General features: G+C 43.8%; 2 protein-coding genes across 3 annotated transcripts; both read right to left on the bottom strand.

Moving 5' to 3' along the window:
- Positions 1–111: 111 nt before the first annotated feature.
- On the bottom strand, positions 112–3,435 carry LOC127327201 (probable magnesium transporter NIPA6). The gene is made up of 9 exons (XM_051353972.2): positions 3,090–3,435; positions 2,907–2,963; positions 2,697–2,787; positions 2,436–2,596; positions 2,208–2,335; positions 1,966–2,103; positions 1,081–1,173; positions 601–721; positions 112–512 (listed from the first exon to the last, which is right to left on the bottom strand). The coding sequence occupies exons 1-9, from the start codon at positions 3,238–3,240 to the stop codon at positions 382–384; spliced, it is 1,071 nt and encodes a 356-aa protein (XP_051209932.1). The 5' UTR covers positions 3,241–3,435; the 3' UTR covers positions 112–381.
- A 1,831-nt stretch (positions 3,436–5,266) lies between these two features.
- Positions 5,267–9,306, bottom strand: LOC127327203 (cleavage stimulating factor 64). 2 transcript variants are annotated; one of them, XM_051353973.2, is made up of 7 exons: positions 9,114–9,306; positions 8,944–9,021; positions 8,229–8,267; positions 7,615–8,124; positions 7,427–7,525; positions 5,917–6,111; positions 5,267–5,813 (listed from the first exon to the last, which is right to left on the bottom strand). In XM_051353973.2, exons 1-7 carry the CDS (start codon positions 9,204–9,206, stop codon positions 5,688–5,690), a joined length of 1,140 nt encoding a protein of 379 aa, XP_051209933.1. In that variant the 5' UTR covers positions 9,207–9,306; the 3' UTR covers positions 5,267–5,687. The 2 variants fall into 2 exon arrangements, with proteins under 2 accessions (XP_051209933.1, XP_051209934.1); XM_051353974.2 differs by having other exon boundaries at positions 5,917–6,108.
- Between the last annotated feature and the right edge of the window lie 13,337 nt (positions 9,307–22,643).

Raw genomic sequence — 22,643 nt, 5'->3', positions numbered from 1 at the left:
TACAGCCTGCATGGATCACTCTCAGCAAACTCTAACTCTACAGACACGAGAACGAGAAACACGGTGGCTAAACTGGAGGAAGAAATAAGTTACAGAGAAGGAGAAGAAAACTTCACAAGAAACCATCCTTTTATACGAAGAACTCACAAGAAATCTGTGAGTAAATCCTATCTGGTAAAACTCAGCTGCCTCCCAGAGACCCAGACCTATTTCACAGGTTTTCTCCCTTGCAGGCAACAATTTGCTGCAGACGTCTAACTATGTACAAACAGAATGGAGTAGCTGACAATCATCGCTCTGATGACAATGCTGCCGTCGTTAACAGCATCTGTTCAGTTCAACTGAGCTACTTCACCATCACTTCGGTCTTCTGATGTTAGCTTAAAACATCTCTTGCCGTCTCAAGACTTTCTCTTCGTCAGAGGCCCTCCCATGATTCCCATCCTCAACGTGATCCAGTAATTCTCCGGTTAATCTTGTCGTCAAGGAAGGAGACAATGGTGCATAGATACCTAGTTAATAACAAAACAACAGGAGATTATAGCAGTGATTCAGGAGAACTTGAATATCTGATGACAGGTAAGAGTCAGGGTTGCATACTTTTTGACTGTGGGATTCTTTCATAATCCTTTGTCACATGCAACAAAATGGTACCAGACAATACCACGATCAAGCCGCATATTTCGGAAGTGATGCTTCCAAGGCTTTGACCAGACCAGTCCTGCACCCATCAGTAAAATAAAATAATAATCGGTTAAACTCCTGTGGCTTTTTAACAAGAACTCATGTTAGTGGTGCTTCACAAAGTATGGCTGTTTGCTTAGCATATCCTAAATTGTTGTAGGATATAGCTACCAGTAAGCTGAAAATTACTCTGAGTTGTACTAACAGTAGCTTAGGATACTTGAGTTGAGGCGTGGATAAGATACAGAGGCAAAAACAACAAGTTTCTCGGAGGGGTTACAACAACATATGACAACAATTACAGAATAAGCAATTCACACCGTTTGTGAGATGATTGTCGTTACAGAATAAAAGATATGGATATGTATGTGATAAGAGCAAAAGAATTTTGTTTACCTTAAACATTATGATGCTTGCGAGAATTGTCAGTGTAGTAAACATTACGTAATAAATTGGTGATACAATGGCCGTGTTAAATGTATCAAGTGCCTACAAAAAAGGAACAATTACTCAGTTGGAGGCTTCCAATACACTTGAAATCATTTTGTAAACTAATGAATATTAGTGCATTTTTTTTGGGTATTTGTTCAGCAATATAGAACTTTAGACTCAGGGATGAAATGGGGTATTTGTCTAAAGCAGATACTCTTAAAATGTACAAGAGGAATGATAAGACAGAAGGAAAAGTATAAATTGATGCTAGTATCGAATGCTTAAGAAAAACACAATAAATAGGTTCCTATATCGCATTAACAATATATCCCTACAAAATTAGCATAATCCTCTGATTCTTCTGTTCATGTATCTATGGTTGCTGAGAAAAGTGATAAAGTATGACGTACAAAACAATGACTGAAATAGAATATGACACTCCCTAGTCCTTATCCTAATAATCAAATACATTGGGATAACCAATGCTGAAGAGCAACAACAGGTTGAAGTTATCATGTGAAGAAGCTAAATATGAACATGGCATACATGAAAATCCTACTAGTATATTTGTCTTGCAATGTACTTATATAATATCATAATATGGTCAGCTCCTCTATATATATTACAATATAAATTAGTGGGTAAAATTGTCTTTTAGAGTCCATCTTGATGTCCAAAACAAGTTCTGGAGAACCAGAAGAGGTACTAATTAATCTATCTTCGGAAAGCTATTACTTGATGGCATATTTAGACTATAGATGAACACAGACTTGTCGCGTCGCATCAGTATCCTAAGAAAAAAAATTATAGTTTTGGATTGCTTAACATATATGATGAACTCATACAAACCTTGTTCAGGTAATTCATCTGTGTTAGCACACAAGTAGACACAACAAGCACAAAGAACCATGTCTCTGGATATACTAACTGATTTGTGCCTTCAAAAGTCAGTTTTAAGGATGTGCCAAGAGCTTTAACACTCATAACCTGACCAATAAGAAAATGTTAGAACCTTCCTTTCTAAGGCTTAAACTTGGTAATTACGTTTAAAAAATACTTAAATCAGCAGCTGGTGCTAGAAGCGACATTACCGAAAGGGAACCCATTAAAGAGCAAATGGCGGTGTAGATCAACACGTTCGACTGCCCCCAGAGAGGGGAGAAATGGAACATTAGCACAGAGACCATCACTATAACCAGAGCAACATATAGCAAGAAAGCTGCATATGAACAATGAACAAAACCTTGATTATCAGATTGCACTTCCTACAGTCAAGAGTTGGACTACAATGACACCCAAGATAATTCCATAAGTCTCACATGGTTGGGTCGCCAATTTCCATATCTCCTTGACCGACGCAATCTCTTGCTCCTGCGGCGCATGGATGACGATCACCATCGACCCGGTGATGCACATCACGCAGCCGAGAACCCCGAGGGCCTGCAGTCTCTCCTTCAGGATGAAATGGGCCAGCACTGCACTGGACAGCGAAGACAGCAGAAACACACATCTTCAACATCGCATCCCCCAAAAATAGTCTTGCGGCAAATTTAGAGTCAGAGGTTGGCGTATGCGCACACCTAACAATTATGCTCAGTGCTCCAAGAGGAGTAACCAGCACAGCGGGGGCGAAGGCGTACGCCACGAAATTCGCAATCTCTCCCACAATCACTGAAAAGGGAGAATTTTTCGTTGGGCGGATTCATTGAGAACAGAGAATTGAGCTCCCTTTGTTTTAATGGAAATTGAGCTCCGTTTGGTCTAGTGGGAATTGCAGAGAGGAAGCTTACTGGTGATCATGCCAACCCACCATAGGGGCTCCAGGAGGTAGGAGTGCCCACCAACCCCTGCACGAAGCGAAACAAGGAAGAAGGAGATTCGTTTGAGGATTATAAACTCTGAAGAAAAGAAAAGAAAAGAAAAGAAATGGCGTGACGACAGGAAGCGCGCGAGGGAGGAGGCGAGTGACGGACCTGCGCCGATGCCGGAGGCGGCGGCGGCGCGGCGGAGGCCCTTCTTCTTGATGATGAAGCTGCCCCCGATGAAGCCGCTGGAGATGAGCGCCAGCACTATCCCCCTCACGTTGTCCGCCGACAGCGCCTGCTCCCCTCCTACTCCCGCCATCAGATTCCGGCACGGCTTGCCGGATCGGAGGACTCCAACGCGATCCTTCCCGTGCGCCGCCGTCCACCTCGCCTTGGTTGGTCCGTACGTACACACTGCTCTCGACGGAGACGCCTGTTCTTGGATGGGTCCGCGTAGGATTTTTGTTTCTTCCGGGAGATGAGAGGGAGAGCTGATTGGGCAGAGTACAGCGTGATGGAGGGAGGCGACGCCACGGAGGACTACACTTGTCTTCTTCTTCTACAAAACGAAACACAACACGCTGATACGTAACCTGATGAAAAACCACGTTGATTATCAGGTTTCGCAAGCACAGCTCACAGGTGAGACAGAGACAGCTCGTGATGATTTGGCATTTTCTTTTAAGACCCTAGCTCTTCAATGTAGTCCGGATTTAGATATAGTCAGAATTTTTTTTCCGAATGAGATATAGTCAGATATGAATATGATAATTTCAGCCCTCGAACCCATTATAAAGATTCCATATCTGGTTTCAACAAATCTGAAAGATAAAAAAAAATCCGATTCTTAACCGACACCCAAGCACAGTATAACATATGATGTTATATGTCAAATATGAGTACCTCTAGTCCAAATTAGTTGTCGCATGTTCAATGAATCTAGACAGATTTAGGCAACATTTTATCTAAATCTGCGATAATTAATATAAATTAGAGGAAGTAGCAGCATATGTATATGCATTATCCTCATATTACTTACGACAATTCCATGGTTTTGAATCGAATAAGTCCGGTTTTCGACAAAAAAAAGTTTAAGCTAATCCAGTAGAGTGAGTTGTCAAGTTCGTCCGAGTAACAACTCATTTACATAGTTATTATATTGTCTATGGAGTATAAATTTGTTAGATTATTGGCTACTGAAGCATGTGTGGATGGTAGCATTTACATTATTGCATCATATTGACGTATTTTGTTCATGTGGTCACCCGTTATATTTATTCATCATGTGGTGTTACCAGTATTTATTTTGTGAGTGTTTTGCTAAACTCGTTTATATCTATTCCTTTTGGTGGTATGATTTTCTGATTTAATAATGTTGTATTTATTCAGTTAATTTTATTTCTGCCCTTTTTTTGAAAGGAATACGGTAGAGGAAACCCCTACAGTAATTTGGTTTTAAATAATAAGAACCCAAATTCGCGTCCCTGGGGACTTACCTGGGTGGCTGGGTTGTACATCCACTTCCCTAACCAAATAAGCTAGGCTCACTTTTTTTTATGCCCTTGAGTATGCTTTGTTTACATTCCAAACCCGCAATATGCTACATCAATATTTGAATCCACAACCAATTATTATCTGCTCCGCTCCGAATCCAACAAAAATATATTTAGAGGATATGGTAACGAAAAAAATCCAATCTGATATTGTTACATCCTAAGTAAAACCTCTACGCCCTTGCTCGCGCGCCTCTCCTCAAACCTAGCATGTCATTCTCCAACATTAGGAACCTCCTTGTTGTCAATCGCCTCCCCAACCAGGAGAATGTGCAATTGTGCATTGTCGTTGTTAGAAACCCGTGACATTGTGTCATTGATCATCCTTCTTCTCCATGTCTGATTGTACAGTGGTAGAGTTTAGGGTTTGGAGGAAGCGGAGGGAAGAGGGAGACAAAAGATGGAGAAGAGGAGGCAGGAAGGCAAGAAGGGGTTGAAAGTTTGAACAACCAAGACATTGGCTTAAAGGATGGTCAAAGAGAGGTGTCAAACAAGAGGCCATGGCACTGGGTGCATGCATGAGGCTGCACGGACGTGCTGTCGCTGGGTGACAATCTACTGGCTGGCAGGAAGGTAACAATTTGCTGGTGCCCCGATTTAAAGTTTACAAAATTCCAACATGGATACAAATTCCAGATAAATAATGTCGGTTTTGCTAGTTCTCTTACAACAAACGGTAGGGCAACAACAAAAATGAAAGGCAAGAAACAAAAAAAAAAATTAGACAAAGTTTCATCAGACAAGGACCAGAATTCAACCATAACACGTCATACAATTGTGATAACAAAAGAATAACAAAACATGTCGCTTCATTCATCAACCAAGATATATGGTTCAAACAACTGCCTGTAAATAACGGAATGGACTAGCATTCTACAATCATATAGGCAAGTCTCATCAGACAAGGGCCATAATTAAACCATAACATGGCATACAATTGTGATAGCAAAGGAATACCAAAACATGCCGCTTCATTCGTCAACCAGGATATATGGTCCAAACAACTGCCTGTAAATAACAGAATGGACTAGCATTCTACAATCATATTTGCTAGGCAAGCAGCAGACTACCAAGGATGTCAATCAGCTGAACAATGGCTAAAATGGGTCACGGCAACAGCAAAATCTGGGTGCCTGGCATGGAGCACTCAAATGATCTGAATGGCTCCATCAAACTGTGATTCTTCTACTCAGCCAGCTGCTCGTCGTGTACATCATTGCCGTAGCATGTCTCGTAGTTGAAGCACCTGCTGCCGTTGTTCCGGAGGCAGCATATTGATCTGTTCCGGCGACATGCTCAAGACTTGCTGTACTAGCATCTTTTCCATGTCAGCTGTCAACTGTTCAAACAGAAGTGTTATGTGAACGGTTCATTTCGGGGAAAAAAGACAAAAACATAGCACACACGAATAAGTGTTCTAAGATGCAATTACAGACACTTACAGGTGCTTCTGGGCGACCCGTCTGGGCGGTACCAATCCCCTGGGCCATCTGTCCAGGTAGACCTGGGAATTGTCCAGGGAAATGGGAGGCAGCTGACGATGCTTCTTGGTTGCCACGTCCCCATGGAGCTGATCTATCGACTTGCATACTTTGAGAATTGTAGTGTGAGTTAACATGTGAATTGGCCTGTCCCTGCTGAAAAAAAAACTACAGGAGTTATATGCAGTGGATTTAATTGTTGTGTTTACAATGAACACATATTGGACAGAAGATGGCACTCTTACAATCTGCATACGATAACAAAGCTATCCAAGAAGTGGCGTGTGGTATGAGAATCTAGCATACAACAATAAGCTATCCAAGAAGTGGTGTGTGGTTTGCTTAGATCATGTCCTAGGTTTTACAGAATGTTGAAAGTTAGCAATAGGTTGGTAATCCATAGGTCTCTGATTTGCTGCAAGATACTAGCTCATGTCACTGATGTCAATATAATGAAACATTTCTCAAAAACTTCACACAACTCAAGAAAAAAAACTACTGATGAATGAAGCTGACTTGGTAAGATTTTTCTCTTCAATCGTCAAAAGAAAATATGGAATGACCAGGTTTTAAGGAAAATTCTGTAAGACATAATGTTGAAGACATGCTTAATATGGCATTGCTCCAATATTATACATGAGCCACCAATTTTAGTAAGGTCTTAACAAGAATGACTAGGAGATCCAGGTCCTTGCTAAGAAAATAAGACCACCATAAACATGCTATATTTGACACTTCCATTCTCTGACTTTTCCAAGAAATAACCTAACCAAAAGTATCAAATATTGAAAAGGAGAGCAGTACGACATATTTCTCAAGCATTTCATATGACAGCCATTCTTAAAGAACTGCTATTGCATATTGCCATATTGTTATAGAAAACTGCAAAATGTGTACTCAAATTATGATATAACGGTAAAGAATTTGCAGCGCTGACCTATGAAAAATTAGTAGCTGCATGTGCACTGATTTTTTCAGAAAATGATAAATGCTAATAAGAAATTCAGATTAAGGAAAAGTTGTAGAACCTAGCCAAAGCTAAACATGTAGATGACAGTGCTAACTGTTATGTTAGGCCACGACATGTAAACAGTAATAGTTTATTGGATTTAAGATAATATAAGTAATTTACATGTTACTTCTTTCAAAGAAAAATGCTGATCATGTCATTTGATGCAGATAGTCAACAGCAATAAACACTACTGCATCAAGATAGCAAGAGGTTAGTTAACAGTTATTCACTGGTGCATGGTTCTTCGAAGCCTAAAACTCCTGAGATGCTAGCATATAAAGAGCACTTCGTCAATGCAGTTCCTACATCCTACATCACTTTGCAAAGAAAAGTGCAGCACAAATGCAGAAACAATTGGGATTATGCTTGAATTATCTTTATGCAGGGCAAGGGATACAGGTCAACTGTACTACAGCTGATGCAATTAATCATATCTTCCAGATGACAAGAAAAACACACCTGGTATAGCTGTGGCGGAGGCTGGTTAGGCAACGGTGGTGGCTGGTTTGTTAATTGTTGTTGACCTGTATAATAAGAATTTTGTGGATTCCCACCTGGCTGGAAAAAAATAAATCAAGATACCATTGTTAATTGTACAGCGTACTTTTTAGTTATCATGATCATGCAGATTAAGTGTAGAACCTTACATGATACATTGGTTGTTGCAGCATGTGCTGACCAAATGAATTAGGTACTTGCTGATGCATCTGATGTGTATAGGCCTGCATGGAAGGTGGCCTAGGCAACTGGGGCAACGGTGGCTGTAGTTGCTGGTTAAACATTCCAGGATTTTGCATAGGTTGTTGCGGCTGACTATGAACGATCGGCATATGAGAAGGCACATTTGAATACTGTGGAGGAGCATGAGGAGGCATGGTAACATTTGGATGCTGAGATGACTGGGGTGCTGATGCAGAAATCATATGATTGATAGGGTACCCTTTTGCTTGTGCTGGGTTCACTGGCATAGCAGGAAGGTCCAAAGATGATGTCAGATTTGAAGCCCCAGGTGGAAAAGGGCCAGAAGGTTGCAAATTCTTGTGATTGGTAGGTAACTGGGTTTGGGACATGTTAACATGATCTTTCACTGCAGCTTTAACGGGTGCAGGAGGAGCTATCTGAGCAACTGTTGGTTGTGCCATGTCTGAAGGTTTTTCCTGTGGAAGAACAAGAACACGCTCGATGAAAAAATAGTTCAATTTCATTATTAAGAATCCAAATATTAAATGTGAAGAGAAGTACAAGATCTTATGTTACATACAGCTTTAGGTGTTTTCACCATTCCGAGAACTACTTGGGCCTGTGTGAAAAAGAAATGTAAGAATCTCATCCCAACAAACACATATAACCAATCATATATTGCTCGCAGCACAATCCAATTGAAACTTGGAAGTAGTAGTAAATTAAATTCACATATGTAGGCAGCCAAATAATCCCATATTAACTGGAAGATATCAGGGAAGTTTTGCAGGGACAACAAGAAAAGAAACATAAAACATGCATATTATACTCCCCAACCGGTTGGGGAGGTTGCTTCCCCTCTTTTATAAAACAGTTTTCTTTTACAAACAATTGAACAAACCAATAGGAAACAGTTGTAGTAGAACAAGTAGTGGGTTCAGTTTTAGTCTTTTAGAGAAGTTTGCTAAAACAAGCACATGTGTGAAGACGCGATTTGCGGCAATACGACCAACATTAACACACCATACACCAAGTCTTATGACTAGATTTTTCATCGACTCGTGTAAATAGCAACCGAGAAAGATTCTGCCACATAAATGTTATCTCAATTCCACACTGTGCAGACCTCATCCAGGCTTCAACCTGGGGGAGCCAGCACTACAAGAGCCCCGCTTAATCTGTTTAGCTATTACCATTTGTAATAAAGATGAAGTTCTATTTCAATCTTGCATACAAAGACCAAATTTTGTACCAGGAAACCTCTCCAGAACCCCCGCACAAACCCTAAAACTCACCCGGAAAAGCGCGCGGGTGACTTCTGGGTTCTCGACGAGCATTCGGCGCGCCCTCTCCTGGTCGTGCTCGATCATGGCCTGCGCGAACAGGTAAAACGGTGAGAACATGGAGAGAAAGCCAGCAGGGGAGGAATCGACCGTGTAGGGTTTGAGGATTGGGGGAAGCGCACCTTCGTCTGGGACATCAGGTCGTACATATCGGGGCGGGTCAAGCCGGAGATGTGGGCCGCCAGGGCTTCGCCCGCCTGCTGATTCGCCGTCATGGCGTGCGACGGAGCAGAGGAGCGGCCGGAGCCCACGCGGCGGCGATGTGAGCGGAGACCGGAGAGCTAGAGCGTGTGTCAGTGACTCGGTGTCCGGTCGATTCGTGGTTGCAAAAGTTTTAGGAGAAAAAGGGCCGCGCTTGGATGAGGAATAAAATAGGAATTACTACTACAGTACAGTACTTTTTTAATCGAGAAATAAAATACATACCCTCTCTATAAAAGATGTCAAAGATTTGTCTAGATTTGAATATATCTACATACTTAGTACTAGATCAACGATTCTACATCGAATTGTCTATTTTTTACTCATCATGCATACATCACATCCATGCTTTTAACAAAATAAAATTATGTTCAAACAAAATTATTTTTCAAATGTTTTCGAACTAGTTTTTTCAATCAAAGGAAAAATAAATAATAATTTTGAAAACCCTAACATAATTTCTAACACTAGGCCCCTTTTCTTTCCTGGCATGCTCCCTCTCTATTCTGGCGGCCCAAGATCCCCAACCCCACATCCTCTCCCTTCGACCGAGCCCGGTACCCCTTCGCCCTCTCTCCCCTCCCCTTTTATTTATTTTCATCCTTATGTCGTCTTCCTCCATGGAGAGAGAGAGCACACAAAGGGCGTGACGGTGGTTCTCACCTCCAACCACCGCACCCACTCCCCTCTCCTCCAATTTTCCCCTCCCTTAAATTCGATCCGAGCCCTGGAAACCCTAGACCACTTTCCTTCCACGCGCTGCCATATCTCCCGCTCCCCTTCTTCATTCTATGTGAACACTGAAGGATAACGTTGCATAGAAAACAAAAAATTTCCTACCGCGAACACGCAATCCAAGCCAAGATGCAATCTAGAAGACGGTAGCAACGAGGGGGTATCGAGTCTCACCCTTGAAGAGATTCCAAAGCCTACAAGAGGAGGCTCTTGTTGCTGCGGTAGACGTTCACTTGCCGCTTGCAAAAGCGCGTAGAAGATCTTGATCACGATCGGTTAGGCGCCACGAGCGGCAAAGCACCTCCGTACTCGGTCACACGTTCGGTTGTTGATGAAGACGACGTCCACCTCTCCGTTCCAGCGGGCAGCGGAAGTAGTAGCTCCTCTTGAATCCGATAGCACGTCGGCGTGGTGTCGGTGGTGGTGGAGAAGTCCGGCGGAGCTTCGCTAAAGCTACGCGGGAGTTATGGAGGAGAGGGGGGCGGCTAGGGTTTGGGAGGGGGTGGCCGGCCTCAAGGGGGTGCGGCCAACTTGTGGCTTTGTGGTGGCCGGCCCCCTCCCCTATGCCCCTCATTATATAGGTGGAACCCCAAGAGTTAGTCCCAAAGTCTTCGAATAAGACCCGAACCAAAAACCTTCCATATGGAGGGGAAACCTAGCCAAGCTAGGACTCCCACTAGAGGTGGGAGTTCCACCTCCCATATGGGGGGGTGGCCGGCCCCCTAAGGGGGAGTCCACTTGGGACTCCACCCCCACTAGGGTTGGCCGGCCATGGAGGTGGAGTCCACATGGGACTCCACCTTCCTTGGTGATTTCTTCCGGACTTTTCTAGAACCTTCTAGAACCTTCCATAGAACCTTCCGCGACATTTTAATTCACATAAAATGACATCCTATATATGAATCTTATTCTCCGGACCATTCCGGAACTCCTCGTGATGTCCGGGATCTCATCCGGGACTCCGAACAAATATTCGAACTCCATTCCATATTCAAGTACTACCATTTCAACATCCAACTTTAAGTGTCCCTACGGTTCGTGAACTATGCGGACATGGTTGAGTACTCACTCCGACCAATAACCAATAGCGGGATCTGGAGATCCATAATGGCTCCCACATATTCAACGATGACTTTAGTGATCGAATGAACCATTCACATACAATACCAATTCCCTTTGTCACGCGATATTTTACTTGTCCGAGGTTTGATCTTCGGTATCACTCTATACCTTGTTCAACCTCGTCTCCTGACAAGTACTCTTTACTCGTACCGTGGTATGTGGTCTCTTATGAACTCATTCATATGCTTGCAAGACATTAGACGACATTCCACCGAGAGGGCCCAGAGTATATCTATCCGTCATCGGGATGGACAAATCCCACTGTTGATCCATATGCCTCAACTCATACTTTCTGGATACTTAATCCCACCTTTATAGCCACCCATTTACGCAGTGGTGTTTGGTGTAATCAAAGTACCTTTCCGGTATAAGTGATTTACATGATCTCATGGTCATAAGGACTAGGTAACTATGTATCGAAAGCTTATAGCAAATAACTTAATGACGAGATCTTATGCTACGCTTAATTGGGTGTGTCCATTACATCATTCATACAATGACATAACCTTGTTATTAATAACATCCAATGTTCATGATTATGAAACTAATCATCCATTAATCAACAAGCTAGTTTAAGAGGCATACTAGGGACTTCTTTGTTCTCTACATATCACACATGTACTAATGTTTCGGTTAATACAATTATAGCATGATATATAAACATTTATCATAAACATAAAGATATAAATAATAACCACTTTATTATTGCCTCTAGGGCATATCTCCTTCAGTCTCCCACTTGCACTAGAGTCAATAATCTAGATTACATTGTAATATACCTAACACCCATGGCATTCTCGGTGTTGGTCATGCTTTGCCCTAGGGAGAGCTTTAGTCAACGGATCTGCTACATTCGGATCGTTGTGTACTTTGCAAATCTTTACTTCTCCATCTTCGATGTACTCGCGAATCGAGTGGTAACGCAGCTTGATATGCTTCACCTCTTGTGTGACCTTGGCTCTTGTGCATTGGCGATGGCACCCATGTTATCACAAGAAATGATTAATGGGTCCAATGCACTAGGAACCACACCGAGCTCTACAATGAACCTCTTCATCCATACCGCTTCCGATGAAGCCTCTGAAGCCGCTTATGTACTCGATTCTGTTGAAGACTTCGCCACCGTGCACCGCTTCGAGCTTGCCCAGCTGCATCGCAAAGACCATTCAATATAAACACGTACCTGCATTGTGACTTAGAGTCATCAGATCGTTGTTCCAACTTGCATCGGTGTAACCACTTACAACGAGCTCTTGGTCACCTCCATAACAAAGAAACATATCCTTAGTTCTTTTCAAGTACTTCAGATATTCTTGACCGCTATCCAAAGTGTTCCATTCCCGGATCACTTTGATATCTCGCTAGTCAAACTAACGAATGTGCTATATCCGGTCTAGTACATAGCATGGCATACATGATAGATCCTACTGCCGAGGCATAGGGGATTTTACTCATCCTTTCTCTTTCTTCTGCCGTAGCCGGTCCTTGAGTCTTACTCAAGACTTTGCCTGGCAACATAGGTAAGAACCCTTTCTTACTTTCGTCCATTCTAAACTTCTTTAGAATCTTGTCCAGATATGTACTCTGTGATAGCCCTATTAGGCGTCTTGATCTATCTCTATAAATCTTGATGCCTAATATATATGATGCTTCACCAAGGTCTTTCATTGAAAAACTATTATTCAAATAACCTTTAACACTGCTTAATAGTTCTATATCATTCCCGATCAATAATATGTCATCTACATATAATATCAGGAATGCTACAGAGCTCCCACTCACTTTCTTGTAAATACAGGCCTCTCCATGACACTGTATAAACCCGAAGTCTTTGATCACCTTATCAAAGCGTCGGTTCCAACTTCTTGATGCTTGCTTCAGTCCATAGATTGAACGCTGAAGTTTGCATATTTTGTCAGCATTTTTAGGATCGACAAAACCTTTGGGTTGTACCATATACAACTCTTCCTCAATGTCTCCATTAAGGAACGCCGTTTTGACATCCATCTTCCAAATCTCATAATCAAAAAATGCAGCTATTGCTAACAAAATCCTCACAGATTTTAGCTTCGCTACAGGTGAGAAAGTCTCACCGTAGTCAACTCCTTGAATTTGTCGGAAACCCTTTGCGACAAGTCGAGCTTTATAGACAGTAATATTACCATCAGCATCTGTTTTTCTCTTGAAGATCCATTTATTCTCGAGAGCCTTTCGGCTATCAGGTAAGTCTACCAAAGTCCATACTTTGTTATCATACATGGATCCCATTTCGGATTTCATGGCTTCTTGCCATTTGTTGGAATCTGGGCTCATCATCGCTTCTTCATACGTCGTAGGGTCCTCATCATTGTTATCCACAATCATGACATTTAGACAAGGATCATACCAATCAGGAGTGGCACGTTCCCTTGTCGATCTGCGAGGTTCAGTAGTTTCCTCGTTCGAAGTTTCATGATCATTATCATTAGCTTCCTCTGTTGCCGTGTAGGCGTGCAGGTACAACTTTCGATCTTCGCTACTCGATCAACGAGTATAGATTCATCAATCTCATCGAGTTCTACTTTTCTTCCAAATACTTCTTTAGTGAGAAATTCTTTCTCAAGAAAGGTTCCGTTCTTAGCAACAAAGATTTTGCCTTCGGATCTGTGATAGAAAGTGTACCCTATAGTTTCCTTAGGGTATCATGAAGACGCATTTCTCCGCTTTGGGTTCTAGCTTGTCCGGTTGTAACTTCTTTACATAGGCTTCGCAACCCCAAACTTTCAGGAACGACAGCTTAGGTTTCTTATTAAACTATAGTTCATACGGTGTCGTTTCTACGGATTTTGATGGTGCTCTATTTAAAGTGAATGCGGCTGTCTCTAATGCATAACTCCAAAATGATAACGGCAAATTAGTAAGAGACATCATAGAACGAACCATATCTAAGAGAGTTCGATTACGACGTTCGGACACACCGTTACGTTGAGGTGTTCCCGGCGGTGTCAATTGTGAAAGTATTCCGCATTTCTTTAAATGCATGCCAAACTCATAACTCAGATATTCACCTCCATGATCAGATCGTAGAAATTTGATCTTCTTGTTACGTTGATTTTCTACTTCACTTTGGAATTCCTTAAACTTCTCGAAAGTTTCGGATTTATGTTTCATGAAATAGATATACCCATATCTATTCAGATCATCTGTGAAGGTTAGAACATAACGATAACCACCGCGCGATGCTACGCTCATTGGTCCACATACATCGGTATGTATGATTTCTAATAAGTCAGTAGCTCGCTCCATCATACCAGAAAATGGAGTCTTTGTCATTTTTCCCATTAGACATGCTTCGCATCTATCAAGTGACTCAAAGTCAAGTGATTCAAGTAATCCATCAGTATGGAGTTTCTTCATGCGTTTCACTCCAATATGACCAAGACGACAAGTGCACATATAAGTAGAATTATCATTCAATTTAATTCGCTTAGCATCAATGTTATGTATATGCGTATCACTACTATCGAGATCTAACAGAAATAAGCCATTCTTTTGTGGTGCTCGACCATAAAAGATATTATTCATAAAAATAGAACAACCATTATTCTCAGACTTGAATGAATAACCGTCTTGCATTAAACAAGATCCGTGATATAATGTTCATGCTCAACGCAGTACATAATAGCAATTATTTAGGCTTAAAACTAATCCCGAAGGTAGATGTAGAGGAAGTGTGCCGATCGCGATCACATTGACCTTGGATCCGTTTCCAACGCGCATCGTCACTTCATCTTTCAAAGTTGTCGTTTATTCTTTAGTTCTGCTTCGAGTTACAAATATGAGCAACCGAACCAAGATCAAATACCTGTGTACTAGAACGAGAACCAAAGAAATGAACATCTATAACATGTATATCGTATATACCTTCTTTCTTCTTCTTGACAAGGCCGCTCTTCAGATCAGCCAGATACTTGGAGCAATTATGCTTCCAGTTGTCCCTTCTCCTTGCAATAGCACTCAAAGATCGTGCTTAGGGCCGTTCTTAGGTTTCACAGAGGCGTGGCAGCTTTCTTGCCACCCTTCTTGAATTTTCCCTTAGACTTGCCCCGTTTCTTGAAACTGTGGTCTTGTTGACCATCAACACTTGGTGCTCTTTCTTGATCTCAATCTCAGCAGCTTTTAGCATGCCAAAGAGTTCAGGTAACTCCTTGTTCATGTTCTGCATATTGTAGTTCATCACAAAGTTCTTGTAACTTGGTGGCAGTGATTGAAGGACACGATTAATCCCTAGTCTATTAGGAATCACTATTCCCAAGTCACTGAGTTTCTTCGCATGCCCGGTCATGGCGAGCATGTGCTCACTAACGGAGCTGCCTTCTTCCATCATGCAGCTGAAGAATTGTTTCGATGCTTCATAGCATTCCACGGCCGCATGAGTCTCAAAAATAGTTTTCAGCTCTTTCATCAACTCATGAGGATCGTGGTGCTCAAAATGTTTTTGAAGATCGGATTCCAGACTGCACAGGATGGCACACTGAACTTGAGAGTACCGAATTTTCCGAGTCTCGTAAACAGCTTTTACTTCATCGGTTTCAGTTTCTGCAGGAGGGTCACCTAGCGGTGCATCAAGCACATATTGCAGATTTCCGCCAGAGAGGAAGATCCTCACATGACGGAACCAGTCGGTGAAGTTGCTACCGTTGCTCTTAAGTTTCTCTTTCTATAGGAACTGATTAAAATTGATTGGGGACGCCATCTCTACAACATATATTTGCAAAAGTTTAGACTAAGTTTATGACAAATTGAGTTCAAATTTTAATTGAACATAATTAAAAATCTAGGTGAACTCCCACTCAAAACAATATCCCTCGCATTGTCTTAGTGATCACACGAACCAAATCCACCACACCTAAACCCGATCATCACGAGAAAAGGTGTGATTTCAATGGCGAACACTCAAAGTGTTCATCATATCAACCATATGATTCATGCTCTACCTTTCGGTATCACATGTTCCGAGACCATGTCTGTACATGCTAGGCTCGTCAAGGCCACCTTAGTATCCGCATGTGCAAAACTGTCTTGCACCCGTTGTATGTACTTATTGAATTTATCACACCCGATCATCACGAGATTCTTCAAAACGACAAGACTTGGTAACGGTGCTACTAAGGATGAACACTTTATTATCTTGAGATTTTAGTGAGGGATCATCTTATAATGCTACCGTCGCGATCTAAGCAAAATAAGATGCATAAAAGGATTAACATCACATGCGCCATATGTGATATGATATGGCCCTTTTGTCTTTGCGCCTTTGATCTTCATCTCCAAAGCACGGACATGATCTCCATCATCTTCGGGCATGATCTCCATCATCGTCGGCGTAGCGTCAAGGTCAATGGCGTCGTCTTCATGATTGTCCTCCATGTAGCAACTATTACAACTACTTTGAAATACTACTCAACATGAAATTTAAAGACAACCATAAGGCTCCTGCCGGTTGCCACAATACAATAATGATCATCTCATACATATTCATCATCACATTATGGCCATATCACATCACCAAACCCTGCAAAAACAAGTTAGACGTCTCTAATTTGGTTTGCATATTTTACGTGGTTTAGGGTTTTCGAGAGAGATCTAATCTACCTACGAACATGAACCACAACGTTGATACTAATGTTTTCAATAGAAGAGTAAATTGAATCTTCACTATAGTAGGAGAGACAGACACCCGCAAAGCCTATTATGCAATACAAGTTGCATGTCGAACGAGGAACAAGTCTCATGAACGCGGTCATGTAAAGTTAGTCCGAGCCGCTTCATCCCACTATGCCACAAAGATGCAAAGTACTCAAACTAAAGATAACAAGAGCATCAATGCCCACAAAACCATTGTGTTCTACTCGTGCAACCATCTATGCATAGACACGGCTCTGATACCACTGAAGGATAACGTTGCATAGAAAACAAAAAATTTCCTACCGCGAACACGCAATCCAAGCCAAGATGCAATCTAGAAGACGGTAGCAACGAGGGGGTATCGAGTCTCACCCTTGAAGAGATTCCAAAGCCTACAAGAGGAGGCTCTTGTTGCTGCGGTAGACGTTCACTTGCCGCTTGCAAAAGCGCGTAGAAGATCTTGATCACGATCGGTTCCGGCGCCACGAACGGGCAGAACCTTCGTACTCGGTCACACGTTCGGTTGTTGATGAAGACGACGTCCACCTCCCCGTTCCAGCGGGCAGCGGAAGTAGTAGCTCCTCTTGAATCCGACATCACGACGGCGTGGTGTCGGTGGTGGTGGAGAAGTCCGGCGGAGCTTCGCTAAAGCTACGCGGGAGTTATGGAGGAGAGGGGGGCGGCTAGGGTTTGGGAGGGGGTGGCCGGCCTCAAGGGGGTGCGGCCAACTTGTGGCTTTGTGGTGGCCGGCCCCCTCCCCTATGCCCCTCATTATATAGGTGGAACCCCAAGAGTTAGTCCCCAAGTCTTCGAATAAGACCCGAACCAAAAACCTTCCATATGGAGGGGAAACCTAGCCAAGCTAGGACTCCCACTAGAGGTGGGAGTTCCACCTCCCATATGGGGGGGTGGCCGGCCCCCTAAGGGGGAGTCCACTTGGGACTCCACCCCCACTAGGGTTGGCCGGCCATGGAGGTGGAGTCCCATGTGGACTCCACCTTCCTTGGTGGTTTCTTCCGGACTTTTCTAGAACCTTCCATAGAACCTTCCGCGATATTTTAATTCACATAAAATGACATCCTATATATGAATCTTATTCTCCGGACCATTCCGGAACTCCTCGTGATGTCCGGGATCTCATCCGGGACTCCGAACAAATATTCGAACTCCATTCCATATTCAAGTACTACCATTTCAACATCCAACTTTAAGTGTGTCACCCTACGGTTCGTGAACTATGCGGACATGGTTGAGTACTCACTCCGACCAATAACCAATAGCGGGATCTGGAGATCCATAATGGCTCCCACATATTCAACGATGACTTTAGTGATCGAATGAACCATTCACATACAATACCAATTCCCTTTGTCACGCGATATTTTACTTGTCCGAGGTTTGATCTTCGGTATCACTCTATACCTTGTTCAACCTCGTCTCCTGACAAGTACTCTTTACTCGTACCGTGGTATGTGGTCTCTTATGAACTCATTCATATGCTTGCAAGACATTAGACGACATTCCACCGAGAGGACCCAGAGTATATCTATCCGTCATCGGGATGGACAAATCCCACTGTTGATCCATATGCCTCAACTCATACTTTCCGGATACTTAATCCCACCTTTATAGCCACCCATTTACGCAGTGGTGTTTGGTGTAATCAAAGTACCTTTCCGGTATAAGTGATTTACATGATCTCATGGTCATAAGGACTAGGTAACTATGTATCGAAAGCTTATAGCAAATAACTTAATGACGAGATCTTATGCTATGCTTAATTGGGTGTGTCCATTACATCATTCATACAATGACATAACCTTGTTATTAATAACATCCAATGTTCATGATTATGAAACTAATCATCCATTAATCAACAAGCTAGTTTAAGAGGCATACTAGGGACTTCTTTGTTGTCTACATATCACACATGTACTAATGTTTCGGTTAATACAATTATAGCATGATATATAAACATTTATCATAAACATAAAGATATAAATAATAACCACTTTATTATTGCCTCTAGGGCATATCTCCTTCAAACACCACTGGACACATCCACCGCAGAAGTTCTACCTCGCCGACGCTACCGACCACCTCGCTCCCCGCCGTTGAGCTATGGAGAACCGCCTCGTCGCCCTGGTCCTCCTCGTGCAAGGAATCTAAGCAGGAGGCCCTCAATCAAGTGGAAGCTTGTCGTTTCTTCTCCGTCCCGAGCGGGAAAACTCGTCATTTCCGGTGCCGTCCTTCATCCTACGGCCTCAATGACCCAAGCGAGCATAACCGTTCTAGTCTCTCTTAGTACATGCCGGAGTTTGTTCCTTGGTACTTACGCTATGCTTTTCTCCCTCTTTTGTCTTCTCCCCTTTTGTCGGCAACCGTTGGCCCGATTATTTTGGACAAATTCGAGATCGATGATGTTAGCAAGGATACCCTACGGCTTGGGCTGGGCAAGGTTATGGACGTCATCGTTTATCTTCAGGACTCTTGGTCCAATTTATATCTTGTCCGTACTCGGACGCTTTATTTTCTCTATTTATGACTTGGATCTTTGTACTGTATATGTGAATTCTTGACTCGTTGGAGTCGTAGTTGTAATATATATGTTTCTTGTGGGCTCTATTGTAAACCTATTGTAATGTAACTATTGGTGACCAATTCCACCGGCATCGCGTGCATGTGTTGACCTGCACGAGGTGTTGGTGGGCGTCTCCTAGTCGTTATTGTGCGGATCTCGGCGAGATCGTTGGAATCCTCATGGTACCGGCCTTGGTCATCACAAAGAGAGCGTGGGCGTGGTGGTTGGAGGTGAGGACCATCGCCACGCCCTCTGCGTTCTCTCTCTCCATGGAGGAAGAAGACGGAAGGAGGAAAATAAAAGAGGAGGGAAGGGATACCGAAGGGGTACCGGGCTGGACCGGAGGGAGAGGCTGCGGGGCTGTGCTGGGTTGGGGATCTTGGACCGCCATAGTAGAGAGGGAGGAGGCCAGGAAAGAAAAGGGGCCCAGGGTTTGAAATTAGGTTAGGGTTTTGTTGCCTGCCAAAACCCACCGGCGAGCAGCGACGAGCAACACGAAGAGCCGGGAGGCTCCCAGAACTGCTGGTGGGCCCTGGTCCCTCGGGCAACGGCCCGCAAAACTCCGGCACACGTCCTAGCTGATGCGAGGGCGTGCCACCTGATCTATACCTGATCAGGAAGGTGATGGATTGCTTCGATTATTATCCTGCATGGCAGACACGTAAACATTAAATTCGAGCCTCGATCGGCTCTCAGGTCATCCTGTGAATCGGCTCAAGGAGCCGATCCACCCATGATTCGTATTGGATCTACGATAACATGGTGGTCCTACTTGATCAATACTAAGCTAAAACGATCTACGACGATCTAGGGTTTTCACCACATAACCGGAACGTCCTACGCGTAGTTGAGCCTGGCAGATACGAAAGATAACAGAAAACCAGCCCTAGCAAAGGCCTAAAAACCAACATAGAGTTGATTTCCGGAACATCTCTTCTAGAATCAGCAGACCGTACCTTACGCACTACTGGATCATTCAACCCGTTTGCAAGGCCTAACCATATGGATATCAAACTAATCCTTGAAGAACAAGGAACAACCATAACAGATCGAATCTACTAAATAAAGACTAAGCAAGATGCTGCCCTTACACCTAAGATAGGTGTAAAGGCAGCTAGATATCCAGGGGCAGCATAACTAAGCAAATATACTAGAGAAGTATCGATGCTAGCCCTAGCACATCCATGATAATGGTGTTGCTCGCCATCAACAAGGCTTCAGCATGAGCAACACAAACAACGAATAAACAAGATGCTGCTCAGATCGCTAGATGCGCTCTGGGCAGCATGGCGCTTACCCGGAAGAAACCCTCGAAACAAGGGGTGGCGATGCGCCTAGATTAGTTTTTTGTGAACGTGATCGTCCTCCTTTCTCAATAACCCTAGGTACATATTTATAGTCCGTGGACTTTCTGCTTTTGGAATAAACCTAGCTTCGTACGAACTAACTCTATCTCTTAATTCTAAATCTACCATAATGTACAGATACACGGGCAATCTAGCCCAGACTCTCGTATAAGGCCGATTCAGAAATATTCTACGTGCATATCCTCTAAGCCCATCTCCATCGCGGCCCATCTCCCGACTTGGTTAAAATCTGGCGATAACACATGCCCCCCTGGTTTTGGTAATGATAATTCCAAAACCACTCTGTTTTTTTTTCTTCGTCGGGTCACGTCGTGGCAGAGCAGAACCGTCACAGTATCCTTTCATCATGATGCCTTGCCTTCTCAACTTCTCTGCACGATTTGACAGTTTTGGCACCACGTCCTCGGAAACCGCCGCAGCATTGAATCATCTCCACTATATCCTCTTTATTTAACCGCATCGAGCAGTTCGCCTCTTCATCCTCCTGCTCCGCACCAGCCATCGAAAAACCCCCTCCTCTGCAACCATGTCTTCCTCCTCCTCCTCTGCCTCATCGGGTCTTTCCTTCCAGTCCTCCTCCTCCAGCGAGCCGATGCCGGAGTACGACCAGATGGCGGCGTATGAGAAGCGCGCCCCCGAGCATTGGGACGAGAGGGACTGGGATTTCGCCGTCAAGAAAGACGACGAGCCCCTGAACGCCGTCGGGTCAGACGACGACGAGCCCCAGACCGACGGGGAGGACGACCTCCGGTTCCTCGTCGACGGGGAATTGGAGGCGGAGAGCAAGGACGACCTCTTCTCCTGGGGCGACTTCACCTCCTCCGACGAGGAGGAGGAAGAGGAGGATGACACCTCCTCCGACGAGTACCCACCAGCGAAGCGCTTCCGCGCCGGGTCGGAGGACGACGACGACGACGAGGAGGAAGACGAAGCTCCTGCCGAGGGCTACGGTAGCAGCGACGAGGAATTCATCGGCAGCAGCGCCGACGGCAGCTACGACGGCGACGACAAGGGCAGCGACGGCCCTTAGATTAGCATCCACTAGTATAGGACTAGTAGCAGTAGATTAAGCAGTAGATCCTTCTTTTGTTCTTCCCTTTGTGAGAAATCGGCTCTTCTTTGTAAAAAACCCTCTTTATTAATGAAGAAAGTTTACATGTCAATTCTTGCCGATTGTCAAACTAGGTCAACGTTCAAAGAGCCGATGGCAACGCATCGGTCCTTTACCATAAAACGCGAGTAAGGCCAACTCAGTTGCCTATTCAAACGGTAACCTGCGACCCTTGTCTGAAGGAGCAAACTCAGATCCCCAAATCGCCCGTCGAACAGATTCAACTCACAGCCACGCGAATCCCAAATCCCGATCGTGCAGATTCAACTCCGCAGCGAATCTGATGGCGGAATCATCCAGCGCCAATGCTACGGTCTCTGGTCTGAAGGTAATCCTTAACTGCTCCTCCTCATCCGAGCATAGTATTAGAATTAACAGCAAACACCTGAATTAATGCCTTATCCATCATTAATTTTAGGTATCAGACATTCTGCTGCCACATCCTTCTCTCCCAAATTTTCTGTGTCTTGGCCCCCGTTCTACCGAGAGTCCTGCCCATTTGATTTCTTGCGAGGCCAATAGGGTTCCCTTTGTCAATCAGAACTTAGATCTAACCTCCTGGGCCGACTGCTTGCGAGCCTGGCCTAACCCTCCTGAAGATTGGGTGTCATGGTACAGTAGAGTATCCAAGACTCACCAAGCCAAATGGGAAACCACAGGAATAGCCGATGCTTTATCTTTATCACTGTCTCCCCTTGAGAAGCAAGAAAACCTTCTGAAAACTATCGGCTACTTTTGGTCTGATGCTCTGAACTGTTTCATGTTTGGCCACGGCCCCATGACACCAACTTTGCTAGATGTGGCCATGATCACTGGTCTAGACATTTCATCCCCAAGCCCCTCTGCTTTCATGCTGCCAAAGGTCCCT

This window comes from Lolium perenne, chromosome 1, assembly GCF_019359855.2.
Source record: "Lolium perenne isolate Kyuss_39 chromosome 1, Kyuss_2.0, whole genome shotgun sequence".
NCBI classification, from domain to species: Eukaryota; Viridiplantae; Streptophyta; class Magnoliopsida; order Poales; family Poaceae; genus Lolium; species Lolium perenne.
This window is presented reverse-complemented; position numbering and strand designations above follow the sequence as displayed.